General features: G+C 43.7%; 1 protein-coding gene across 1 annotated transcript in view; it reads right to left on the reverse strand.

The window, feature by feature from the left end:
* col4a5 (collagen, type IV, alpha 5 (Alport syndrome)) overlaps positions 1–12,611 on the reverse strand; it is a 37,352-nt gene extending 24,741 nt beyond the window's left edge. The window contains exon 1 of the mRNA XM_073475571.1: positions 12,102–12,611. Within this exon, the coding sequence (XP_073331672.1) occupies positions 12,102–12,611 (510 nt within the window). The remainder of the gene's footprint in view (positions 1–12,101) is intronic.
* Between the last annotated feature and the right edge of the window lie 553 nt (positions 12,612–13,164).

Consider the following 13,164-nt stretch of genomic DNA (forward strand, 5'->3'; position numbering starts at 1 on the left):
GCTCAGAGGCTCAGAGCAAGGCACTAGTCACAGTCAGGGTTGCAGGTTTGATTCCCACTGAACTCGACTGCGTAACGTGTCAAAAGTCGAAAGCTTTGGATTAAAAAGAAACACAGAATGTCGCACGTTGGCATCAAACACCAAAAAAAAAGGCGAGTTAGCAGCCCACACACACATGCCTGAATACATCTGGGTAGTCAAGTGTGTGTGTGTGTGTGTGTGTGTGTGTGTGTGTGTGTGTGTGTGTGTGTGTGTGTGTGTGTGTGTGTGTGTGGAGGTGTTTTTACAAGCCCTGAATCTCCAGATTAGTCTCTGGTCTGCTTCAGCTCAATGCAGTCTGCTCTCCCACGCCCAGGCCTGCAGCTCGCCCTCTCTTTCTCTTCATCCATCTGTTTTCCCGTCGTCCCTTCACTCATCTCATCTCATCTCTCCCTCTTCTATCCATCCACCCCTCCTCCTCTGCATGTGTTCATCCAAAAAAAGAAAAAAGAAAGCGTGACAGAGATCACTTGCTCTAATAAAGCTCTAAAACATTTGTTAAGATGCTCAGTGAAACCCCCGGAGCTCCTTCAGGGGAGCTAACGACGCTCGTGTCCTCGAATTAACCATGAATATGCACTTATGTTCACTCTGAGCTCGAGTTGAGGTCAAAGAAAGCAGCGTCCATCGATAAGACGGAAGAGAAACATCTTACAGACGTCATATTTGGCTGATTTTTATTAAATATTTCAGGAATTAACACTAAATAAATGATAAATGATGAATAATAAAACAATTCTCTCAAACTGAACACGGCAGCTGGTTGCAGCGACGTTCTTACGACTCTAACATGATTATTCTTTAACATAAAAGGTCCATAAACCTGTTTTTGTACCATATTGTGATGATACATTATCATTTTCCTCTCAACTTGTGTGCTAAAGTGCTATTACGTGCGTTATATTCTATATTTTTCCTGCTTTACTATCCTGTGAATCATCTCATGACCCCTCACATACATCCCGTGACCCCTTTCTGGGGGTCCTGACCTCAGCTTGGGAACCACACACTGGTTTCCTGCCTTTAAATGTTTCTAATATTGAGCATTAACACCTTTTTATTAGATATATGATGATGCAGAAACACTGACAGGCTAAATTATGGTATAATCTATATTATCACATCATTAATCTTTATATATATCGACAGTAGAAATACTCTAAAGTCCTAATAAAGGTATTATTAATGCCCAAACTGGTGGTTTGTTGCATGTTTGGATGATTGTGAGGTGCATTTACTGCTAATTTGTAAAATAATAAACCAAACAGAGCTGAAATTAACTGAGCAAACCTCTCTCTCTCTCTCTCTCTCTCTCTCTCTCTCTGTCCATGCTTGATGCCCCTCTCTCTACCCTCCGCCCCTCGTTTACCCCCGCAGCACTGACGGGGCATGTAATCCACTTAGAAAGGTCAGTGAGCTGCAGATATTTGCTCCACTCTCTCCGCCGTCTGCCTCCCTCTATCACTTCCCTCGCTCTCTCCTCACCTCCGTCCCACATTTTTTTCCGTCACGCCAACCCGGCGATCAGGTGAAGTCGGGCCTGCCGCTGGAGGTCGGCACAGGACAGGTGATCGCCAGACAGAGTCGTGAGCGCTCAGGTAGAGCTCTGACGCTGGGTCTGGATATTCAGCTGTTGAATATGAGGTCAAGAAGAGGCAGGAAACGGCCTAAAAGTAGCTTTAATGTGTTGATATGTGCAAGTGAAGCTGCTTCAGAATCCAGGAAATGGTGGTTTGGCACCACTGGATAACCAAAGTTGACCGTTAGCTTGTGGCGTTATGATCTTAGCTCAGGTGTGTACTCAAATGACCAATTTTATTTGGAAATAAACCAGAAGCTACCTAGCCAAACCTTGTTAGCCTGAAAATTACATTTTTTATGAGCTTCACAATGACTTTAAAGAGCGGCCATTGTGCACCAAAAGCTAACTAACCAAACTTGACCGTTAGCTTGGGGGTTGTAGCTCGCTAGCAAAACACAGCAGGCTAGAAGGTGTGCGTTCAAACGTTAGCTGGAAAAACACTTCAACAACGTCTTCATGAGACTTTAAAGAGCGGCTAATTTGCACCAACATTCAGAGATGTATACACTCATCAAGCTAGCTAACCAATCTTTACCGTTAGCTTCTGGGTTGTAGCTATAGCTAGCAAAGTAGTAGGTCTATCATAGATGGCTAGGACTTTTCCAGCAATTCTCTAAACTCTAAAGTTGCTTTGAAGTCATTTCTAGCATGTTTAGCAAACAATAAAACAATACAGCAGTCATGTAGTGTGTGTCTAAGCTAACTTTAACAACTTCTGGCATGTTTTATGACCCCAGCTTAGCAACTTGGGAACTGCAGATGCAATTTGTATATCTGACATGCTACGACGCTAACTGCTACCTAAACAGACGAAGGCAGATGACGCCGTTTGGGAGGAAGTTGGTACAATAAAACAGTAAAAGGAGCTAAAAGGAGCGAGGTGTGCAGAGTTGACGGCGAGGTGAGCCAGGTGAGGGTGGGCGAGATGAGGAAGGGGAGGAGGACGAGCGAGCGGAAGGCACGCACCCGGGGATTAGACCGGCGAGACTGGAATTCCCCCGCTCATCAAAGACTGATGATTAGACACCTATACACACCGCCCTGCCCTCCATAACACACACACACACACACACAAAGACACACACACACATATGCATTCAAGCTGCATGGAAACACACACATGCATACAGCAGATAGAGCTCATTAACAATACACACAGCTGCAAAGACAAATAAATCTGAGAGGGTTATTCTTTCTTTTGATACACACTCACACTCATTAATACACACACACACACACACACACACACACACACACACACACACACACACACACACAGAGGACCTGATTTGACCACAACTGTTAACTTCTCCTTACCGACAGTTAGCTCAGCTCGGCAGTCAGTAACCGCAGTCTTAAGTCAACATGTTCACACCTGCTCTAAAGTGACACACACCCACACACACACACACACACACACACACACACGGATACACGCTACAATCGCACACAACCAAACAAATCCTGAATATATTGGACTCCAGCTCTGGTCTGTTATCAAAATCAAGTTTACATGCATGCATAACTCAGAACAACTTGTGTTTTATATCAGAATCTAATCAAATGTATAGATTATTATTTAGATTAGACACTTATAAACCTTCATTAGCATGATGCAAAGTCCGACTGTAAGCGTGAATCTGTAGGCCGTCATCACAGAACAGGAAAGATGAAAAAAGGAGATGGAGAAGAAGGTGGTTCCTGCTGAACTTGCTATAAAAATTATAAGCTAGAAGCTAATAAGTAAAAAAAACACAAAAAACATAATCTTATCCTAACTCTCGTTGTCACAACATAAACAGGAACACACAGAAATGTAAAATGTCCTCTGACGTCTCTTGTCCGGCAGCTCCCTCTAGTGGACGTAGTTATTATTACGGCAGCAAAGGAGGAAGTCGGGCAGAGCGGTGTGAAGAGCAACACGAGGAGAACGATGGGAACAGATGGTTAACGGGGAGATATTTCACAGTTAGCTTGCGTCACGTGCGTTCGTAACTGAAGATACATAAGTAACGTAGTTATTCTGAGTCAAACCACGATGATTTCCTGAACTTAAAGTAGTTTTTGTGTCTAACAAACAAAAGATCCAGTAAGATGAGGAGAAACCAGCAGATGACATTACTGTACTGGTTTCATTTCACAGCTCTGCATCAGTGTGTTTAAAGTGTTTATCCTCTTCAGCCGAGCGGCGCCGAGACGCTGCGTCAGAACCGACCTTCCCTTTTCATCGCCGCTGGACTTCGACTACTTCAAGGTGCCGACGCCCCCGAGAGCGACGACCAAACCAAATATTTTCCCTCGGACTGGAACCGGACCCCCCCCCCCCCCCGACTCTCACATGCCATCGGGCCACAGCGCCGGTCCAGGAATTCCATTGATATTCCCGGGAATTCTCTCTTTCTTCTCAATGCAATTTTCCTCTCTCGTCTCTTCTCCTTTCATTTGGTCTAATGAATGTTGACCCCTGTGACCTCCCACTGAGAGATACCTGCAGGGAGAGCACTGAGAGGCAGCTGACCACCATCTCTGCAACCCCCCCTCCAGACCTGCAGCTCATTTAGTCCTTCATTTCTACATTTATTAACTTATTTTCAATAAAAACTTCAATAAAAAGACACTTTGGAGCTCAACGTGGTCAAAATCTGCCTCCTCTCACTCGCAGATGTGTTGGACGTTCCTACAACTTGACCTTCATCATCTAAACAGTCCGCTGAGGTAAACACACACACACGGACACTAATATTCAGAAGTGAAAACAGCATCTGGTCGCCACTTATCTGATCTCTTACTGTGGTTTTCACACCGCAGGAGTGTGTTTGTTCATCCGGGTTTGGACCAGAAAGGTAAACAAGACGAACTGTTGGGAGTTTGAGCTGCGTGGATTGATTCAGAAGGGTACGGAAGAGGATTAGGGACAATTTTTCTCAGAATTCAGGCTTTAAACTCAGAATTTGGACTTTTAAACTCAGAATTTGGACTTTAAAACTCAGAATTTGGACTTTAAACCCAGAATTTTTACTTTTAAACTCAGAATTTGGACTTTTAAACTCAGAATTTGGACTTTAAACTCAGAATTTGGACTTTTAAACTCAGAATTTTTACTTTTAAACTCAGAATTTGGACTTTAAACAAACTGCTGCAGGAAGGAAATCCATAATCAACATCTATTAAAGTTAGGAGCAGTTACAGCTGTGATCTCTGAGTTTAATCATCAGAACGCTGTAAATTTGATCACTTTTCGTTGCCACATCATTGAAAATGTCGGTGCCTTCGCTCTCATTCTCTTTGCTCTTATAAAAATGTTTAAACAACTCATTTAAATTGAATTTTACGCTCAAATTCACTCATAATAATTCTCAATATTAGTTGGATTTGCAGGTTTGCACACCTAGAAAATGCAAAAAAACTGCATATCAGCAGTTTCTACCAGAGTTTGTTCCAGAAAATGTCCTCACCATACGTGAATCTTTCAACTACGGGGGCTCGAATTCCTTCCCCGAGAGAAATATGACAACCGGGCCTCGCCCAGCCCTGCTCGGCCCGGCCCAGGTCTGGCCCCGGCCCTGCCTGACACAGGTTCACACACGCCCGCCTGCCTCTCTCTGCAGCGCTCCACATACATCACCACTTGGCACGCGGCGCTGTAGCTACGGGCAACAAGAAATTAGAGAGGGGAGCGGCAGCTCGCCAGCTGAATACCTGGATATGTGCAGCCCGGGGGCAGACTGGGAGGAGGCAGGTAGGAGGGAAGCTATAGGAGGGGAAGCAGACGGAGAAGTGAAAGGTGGAAAATACCTGCACTTTCTGAATGTGCTTTCAAATAAGATCATGTAGGATTTGGTCTACGCGATGCGTTCAGGTTCACGGTCACGGTCGGAAACTGTAGCCACAATAAACAAACACAAATCTGTGTGGTCCCACATGTTGTTCTTTCTTTGGACTTGAAGTGCGAGGATCACCGGGCTGTGACCGGCCTGAAGCGCTTCATGGTTTCAGTCCAGCGGTCCTGACGTGAGGCGCTGCAGGAGAACAAATTCATCTATGTTTGAAGGAATCCCTGTAATCCAGGGTTTAGATCAAAGAGTCTCTGTCAGCCAGAAGAGCCTGAACACATCACAAGAAAACAAATGTTCCTGTTTACCTTCTGAACATATCGATGTTTGCACATCTGTATAAACCTTCGAGCACACAGCAAACTTCTCCGAGCACGAGGTGTATCACTGTTTGGATGAGCTGCAGCCTAACCTTAATATTTACCCAGGAGCCTCTGCTGTAGACAAAACAAGACGAGCGCAGGATGTCCTGATACCGTATCAGGGAGATAGAGCGGCAGAGAGGAGGAACATATGACGGATCTGAGCTCGGATCTGAGGACGTTACGTACGATTCAGAGCTCAGATCATACGGAGAGAGTTAATGATGCAGAGCGTGGGATGGGGATGGGAAATGCTGCAGCAGACTGGCTATTTCCACATGTGAACAACAATTTGTAAAAACAAAATAATGTCACATGTGAACAGGTCGTTTTACACATGTGGAAAGCAAAACATTGTGCATGAAATCACATGAAATCATGTGAAATTTGCTTCTTCACCTGTGATTTCTACATTTCTACACAGTTTCACATGTGATTGGATGTTTTCACATGTAAATAAAAAGTGCCACATGTGAATCATGTATAAACTTGTATGTTTATTGTGATTGGCTTAGAATTTACACATGTAGAAGGAAAACATAGCACATAAAATCATGTGAAATTGGCTTATTTACATGTGAATTCCACATTTTCACATGTGAATCACGTACTTTCATACTGTGATTGACTTTATTGCTGCAGGGATTCACTCCCATTTGACCCACAGTGGGTCCCAGAGCTGTTGGAGTCGACACCAGCCCTTCATGGACCGGGCTTTGTGCACAGACGACTATCATGTTGAAACAGGAAAACTTTTGCCACAAAATTTGGAAGCAAACATTACATTGATTGAGAATGTGCCCGCTGGCGAGAGGCAACTTTTGTTTTGTTTTTTACATCTGAACCCTCTGCACCTTTGGATTTATCATCGCTGTAGCTGGTTTGACATGTTTTATTTGTAAGATAGTTTTTTCACCATGCTGTGGTTAACGTTCTTCACTATGAGCTCACCAGGCCAGTATTTTTCTGATGATTATGTTAAAACCACGAGGCATTCTGCACATACCATCTTTCTACCTGTCCGCCTGTAGTTACACGTCTCCACCACATGAGGGCGGCAGGAAACACGGAGGTAAACTGATGAGAAGCAGCTCAGCCACAATAAAGACTCCATTATTTAGACAATTATTAATAAAGAAGCCGATAAATCAATTAAAAAATACCTTTTTTTAAAGAAATTAAAACATGAAAGTAATAAATAATAATATTCTGGATGAATTTTACTGCTTCTGTTGCTGCAAATCCAGCTCAGACAGATTAAACAAGATAACTGACGTCTCGCTCTGCCTCAGTTCGGTTTATAAATGAGCAACATTTACATTTTATTTGCTGACTGTGTTTTTCCTGCTGTAGTTTGATTCTCAACATGCTCCCTCTTGCTTCTCCCGTGTCCTGAATGTCTGATCTGATCTGGTGGAGAGGCAGGTCGCGGCAGGTTGTGCTGCCCTGCCTACATTTCTCTTTAATATCCTCCTCACTTAAAGCTGCTTTCTAATGAGAACAGACACATATCTGAGCGCTGCAGCTTAAATGTTACAGAAAAATCTCCACTGTGCAGCTTTTCACCGCTGAAAAAGGGAGAAAAAGTGAAACATTTTGAGGGGAAACGTGGACGACTTCAACTCGGAGATGCTCGACAACACATCTGCTCTATGTGCTGTTATAGATTAGCTTCTCTAGCTTAGCTTTTAGCTTTAAAATGGTGGATATTCAGTCATTTAGTGAAGCCTTCTTTATCTTTACGTAATCCTGATCTTCACCTCTCAGGAAGAAGGAAAAAAAAACTTATTTTAAAGGGGCAATACGCAAATATTTTAGTTGAAAGCATTCATAAATTAATTTAAATGATCAACAACAGATGACGTTATGATGTCTTCAGAGATATCTACTGAAGTCAGCGTGCTAGCTACACGGCTAACTGAGCTATAAGCTATACAATTAGCAGCAGTTAGCGGTTTCTCTAATGGTGCGCTGCCTCTATTTGTTTCGAGTACACATATTTCACCTTCCAGCTTTGTGGCACTGCACCTTTAAGATAACTGAATCGGTTTTTAGGGGGTGTTTTAGCCTACGGCAACAAATAAAGTCTTTCTTTTTCTTGCATAAAACAACATTTTAAAAGCAAATCCCAAAGCCCACCGGTTCCTCAGTGACTAAGGAGTAGAAATACTCGAGTAAAGTCCAGATCTACTGGAGTACATTCTCCTCAGGCCTCTCCACTCCTTCCTCTTCTTCTCCTCTCTTTCTGCGCTGTGACAGATGTCTGATATTTCCCGTCGATCTTGTCGGCGGGGGTCTGTTTGTGTAGAGGCCACGAGGAATGCCGTGCATTCAGTGTTGACACGCACAAACACACACATGTGCACCCACACTCATACACACACACACACACACACACACACACACACACACACACTCTCACAAGCGGGAAAATAATTAAATGAATAAATAAATGAAGGTATGTCTCTCGTCTTCATACTTTGAATTTCATTCTGTATTGCCAATACACACACACACACACACACACACACACAAAACACACACTCATATCTGAGGACATCATCTGAAAAACATTCAAAATTGTTTTGTAAAAAATACAAGTCGGAAAAAAGACGATAAAGGAAGTTCAACAAACAATAAGAGCGAAGGAAAACACTATTTCAAATTAAAAGCTCGCCATTAATCACACTTCTACCACAAATTGACGCAAACAGGTGTCAAATTAAATGGAAAGTCCTGAGAGTCTATGATGACAAGCACTTAAGCTGTTCTGGAAGCTTTAATAAAGACACTTTATGTCGATTTTTCCTTAATTTGTCACCAATCTGTGCGTCTACATCAACAAACAGAAAGAAAACAAGTCGCAAAGTCTTTCGAAACGAAAGAAGACACCAACAAGTACGTCAAAAATGCACCAGCTGTCCCCAAAAACTCCCAAAAAACTTCAAAATAAACGACAGAAGAACAACTAATAATAAATAAACATGAATTGATTCCTGTGACTTCGCCTCCTGCCTCCCTCTGTGTCACTCAGCAATGTGAAAAATGCCCTGACAGAAACATGCAGCTCGCTCTACGCTGCTGAACATTATCCTCCGACTGCATGCTAAAGGCTTAGCTGCATACCAGGCGGCACACTGACCTGGGATTAACTACGACCGGGCTCCACCTGAGCAACACACACACACACTGAAACGCAGCGGTGTACGGCTTAGTGTAAAGTCCAAACAGTATTTGTGACTTCTGTATGTACAGTACAAGTTATTAGGGTTTGACCGGAGTCTGATCTGATGAAGAGGGAGGAGGAGCGAGTGAAGGAAAGACAGAACGAGCCAGAAACAAAGGATGTAAGTTACGTAAGTAGTGACTAGTTAGCTTCGTTAGCCGTGGAGCTAAGTGGCCAGAGGATCATCAGGCAACACTTCCGCTCCACTGAGCATTTTTATCATCTTTCAGCTCTTGTTTTGGTTTTAAAAGGACCCCAAATTTACTTCCGCTGCTCTTATCCACCTCATTTCCAGCCGAAGATGACAGCCTGATAAAGTTAGCAACTAGCTGGGGAGCAAAGTGCAGCGTTTAGCAGCTAAAGAGCCGGATATTTTTCTTTGGGGTTGGAGGAGACCAAAAACAGAGCAAAAAGTAGAGACATTTTAAGACATATGTTCATCAAGTGGCAACAAACACACAAGTCTTAATGAAAGCGGATTTTTTGGACATCAGATTTTGTGCTTACAGCTTGTTCCGCTGCCGCCAAGTCATAGAAAAATCAGTCAAATGGTTTTAGTGCCTAAATTTTAACTGTGTTGACTGAGTTAGTGAGTCGTACAATTTCTTATTTTGTCCAACCAACAGCCCCAAAACACAAAGACTCTTTATTTACTGTCATAAAAGACAAAGAAAAGCATCAAATTCTGACATTTAAGAAGCTGTAACCATCAAATATTTGACATTTTTGCTTGAAAAATGATGAAATTAAGCAATTTTTCACGTTATGGTAGTAAAAAGGCTTTTAATTTGAAACATAAACAGGAAGAGTTAAGTTCAAGTCGTGAAATAAAACTTCCTCATCCTCCTTCTTGCACCGTCCTCCATCTTTTCCACCCAACCTTCTATCTGTTCATCTCACATGAGCCACCGCAACCCCATGTTTGCCTGAGAGCGACCGATGGCGAGGAGCGATAACACACACACACATACACTCACGCTGCTGTAACAGACACACACACACACACACACAGCTTAGTGTGCTTAACGTGTCGTCTGTGGGCGCTCGGAGTGACGTCATCGGAGCTGCTTCAGAGCGGCAGAAAGCTGTTTTGACTGCGTCGCTTGGCGCAACCGAACACACAAATGAGCCTCGATTGTGGCTGAATCGACCTTTTCGGTAGCGTGGGAGGGCGTCTGGTTCTCTCTTCTTCTCTGTTCCCTCACTTCTTCTAATGCTTTCTCTTCCACCTGTTTCTTTCATCACACCAGCGAGGGAGGAAACAGTGTTTCCCCGAACGCCTCGTGGGACAAATGGTATGAGCGAGTGTGTCTTTGTGTTGCAGTTTCTTTACATATTTCAGTGTATACAGTTACACACATTACTTTTTATGTACTCGTCCAGACCTTTCCTCCTCCTTGCCTAAAAACAATTGAGGTATGTTTAAATTTTTTCCGACAAGATCCTCTCGTGGCTCAGAGGAATTACAACCTCTTTATCTCGTGGCAGATGGAAGTGGGCCTGCAGCACTGCTACAACACCATCAGAGCCAGTACTCGGCTCTTTAGCTGCTAAACGCTCCAGTATGTTCACCAGCTATCGACACCAGCATTCAACGTAGCACGTGACGATTGTTTTGACAATCGATGAATCATTTCAGTCAAACATTTGCTTCTTAAACGTGAGGATTTGCTACTTTCAATGAAAGTAAATGAATAATCTTTGGGTTTGGACTGTTGGTCGCACAATAGAAGTAATCTGAAGACGTTACGTTCAATCCTGACTCGACTCCGGCTTAGTTAATGTAAACTGAATGAATGTTTGCCAGCTGGAAAGTAACAAAAAAGCCTTTGTGTTGCATTCAAAGCGTTGTCGGGTAAATAAGAAACCGCAGCCTTGAAAGCACAACGGTAACTTTGTGCTATCTTTTTGACATTTTATAATCTGAAGGATTGATCGTTTGATCGTGAAAAGTGGCAGATTAAACAACAGACTGGAGACAATAGTTCAGTTTGTGTTTTACGTTCAGCTTCCAATTTTTAAAGACAAATTCAGACGCAGAGAGAAAGATACGAGAAGTGACGGTATTAAAGACGTTAGAGGGAAAGAGGTAGACATCTGTAGATCAAGGCTGCCCGCTGATCTCAGACAGATTAAAACTCCTCTCCTTCCCTTTTCTTCTGCAGAAAGAAAGAATGCAAAACAATAAATGCTCTTGTTCAGAGGAGAAACATGTAACGCTGTTCAATCTCCATCTCCTGTATTTACTTCCTTTTTCGATCGCTCCCAAAAACTCCTCAGAAGTCGAGTTTTAACTTTGCTTCTTTCACAGGTTTTATGAGGAAAAAGGTCAGGAAAACACAAGAAGAAAGGGAGGGAGGTGAAGAGGACGGCATGTCTTGTGACTTGCTCTGTGTAGGTGGACTTGTCAGGTAGCCCGTTGGATCGCAGCCACACACAAACACACAGAAACGGTACAAGAGACATTCAGATAAAGCTCCTCAAAGGAAACATTTGATCACAAGCTGAGGCTTGAATATCTCACACACAAGTTATTCTTGCGGTCGGAAACATCTCCATCAATGAAATAACTCTTCTACTCGCACAGCTTCATCTTCTGGTTCGACACGAATCAACAGTGCCTAATGTTAAAACTCCAGACGTCTGACTTCTCCATCAGCACATGCAAACAATATAAAAGTTGGCTAAAAAAGAAGACAAAACACGAAAAACACATTCTGACATTGGGAAACGGCAGAAATTCCAGGTCTGGATCGCCACCACAGAGCTGATCCCAGAACCAGAAGACATCCCGTCCCACGTAAATCTCTCTCAGCTGGTTTTAAGTCTAGAAAAACACTCCTCTAAGCGTGAAAAGATCCAAAGCTATCATGGACTAAGACTCAGACAAGAAGATGTAGCAGATTCAGACTAAGATACAGACGCCCGTATGTGTGCAGCAGCTTACTCACAGCTTAGGAAATGTTTATTTATTTACGTATCCAACCACAAGTTTAACAAGTGCCCAAAGTAGTTAAATTTACTATTGATGGTCATAAGAGCAGGTTTGGATCACATACTGCTGTGTCCTCGGCTATGTACAGAGGCTGAGTCCTCGCCCATGTACAGAGGAAGCTGAGTCCTCGCCCATGTACAGAGGCCGAGTCCTCGCCCATGTACAGAGGAGGGTGAGTCCTTGCCCATGTACAGAGGAGGCTGAGTCCTCGCCCATGTACAGAGGAGGCTGAGTCCTCGCCCATGTACAGAGGAGGCTGAGTCCTCGCCCATGTACAGAGGAAGCTGAGTCCTCGCCCATGTACAGAGGAAGCTGAGTCCTCGCCCATGTACAGAGGAAGCTGAGTCCTCGCCCATGTACAGAGGAGGCTGAGTCCTTGCCCATGTACAGAGGAGGCTGTGTCCTCGCCCATGTACAGAGGAGGGTGAGTCCTTGCCCATGTACAGAGGAGGCTGTGTCCTCGCCCATGTACAGAGGAGGCTGAGTCCTCGCCCATGTACAGAGGCTGAGTCCTCGCCCATGTACAGAGGCTGTGTCCTCGCCCATGTACAGAGGAGGCTGTGTCCTCGCCCATGTACAGAGGCCGAGATGGTCCCTGGTGCTCCAAGCTCCCACTCCTGACTGCTAGCTACATGGCTAACTGGGCTAACTAGCTTACAGTTAGCAGGACTTAAAGGGTCAGTTCTGTGTGCTATACATTCAAAGGTTCCAACAAAGGCTCTTTAACTTTAATCTGTAACCTAATTGAAGCAAAATCCACAAAGAGCTCTGCTTTAATCTGGATAGTCTCACTTCTCTTCAAAGGAAGTTCCTCTCAGACCTTTAAGTCACCGCTGTTTAACCCTCCAGATCTGAGATTCCTGACTTTTTTTGACCCCAAAGAGATCTCAAGAAACTTAAAGTCTGTCACATGAAGCACACAGAGCTGTTGTCATGTGGGGGGAGCCCTGAATAGCAACGACTATGAGCTGCTTTAGGGGGTCATTAACGAGTAAAAATAGGTTTAGACTGCACGGTGGTCTGGAGAGAATAAAATAAGAAAGATGGATGGATGGATGGATGATGTGAGAGGTGGAAAAAGAGATGCTGACCTTTAAAGCCTTAAACCAAACAGTGAAGGACGGAGT

This window comes from Pagrus major, chromosome 10 (assembly GCF_040436345.1).
Source record: "Pagrus major chromosome 10, Pma_NU_1.0".
Lineage (NCBI taxonomy): Eukaryota > Metazoa > Chordata > Actinopteri > Spariformes > Sparidae > Pagrus > Pagrus major.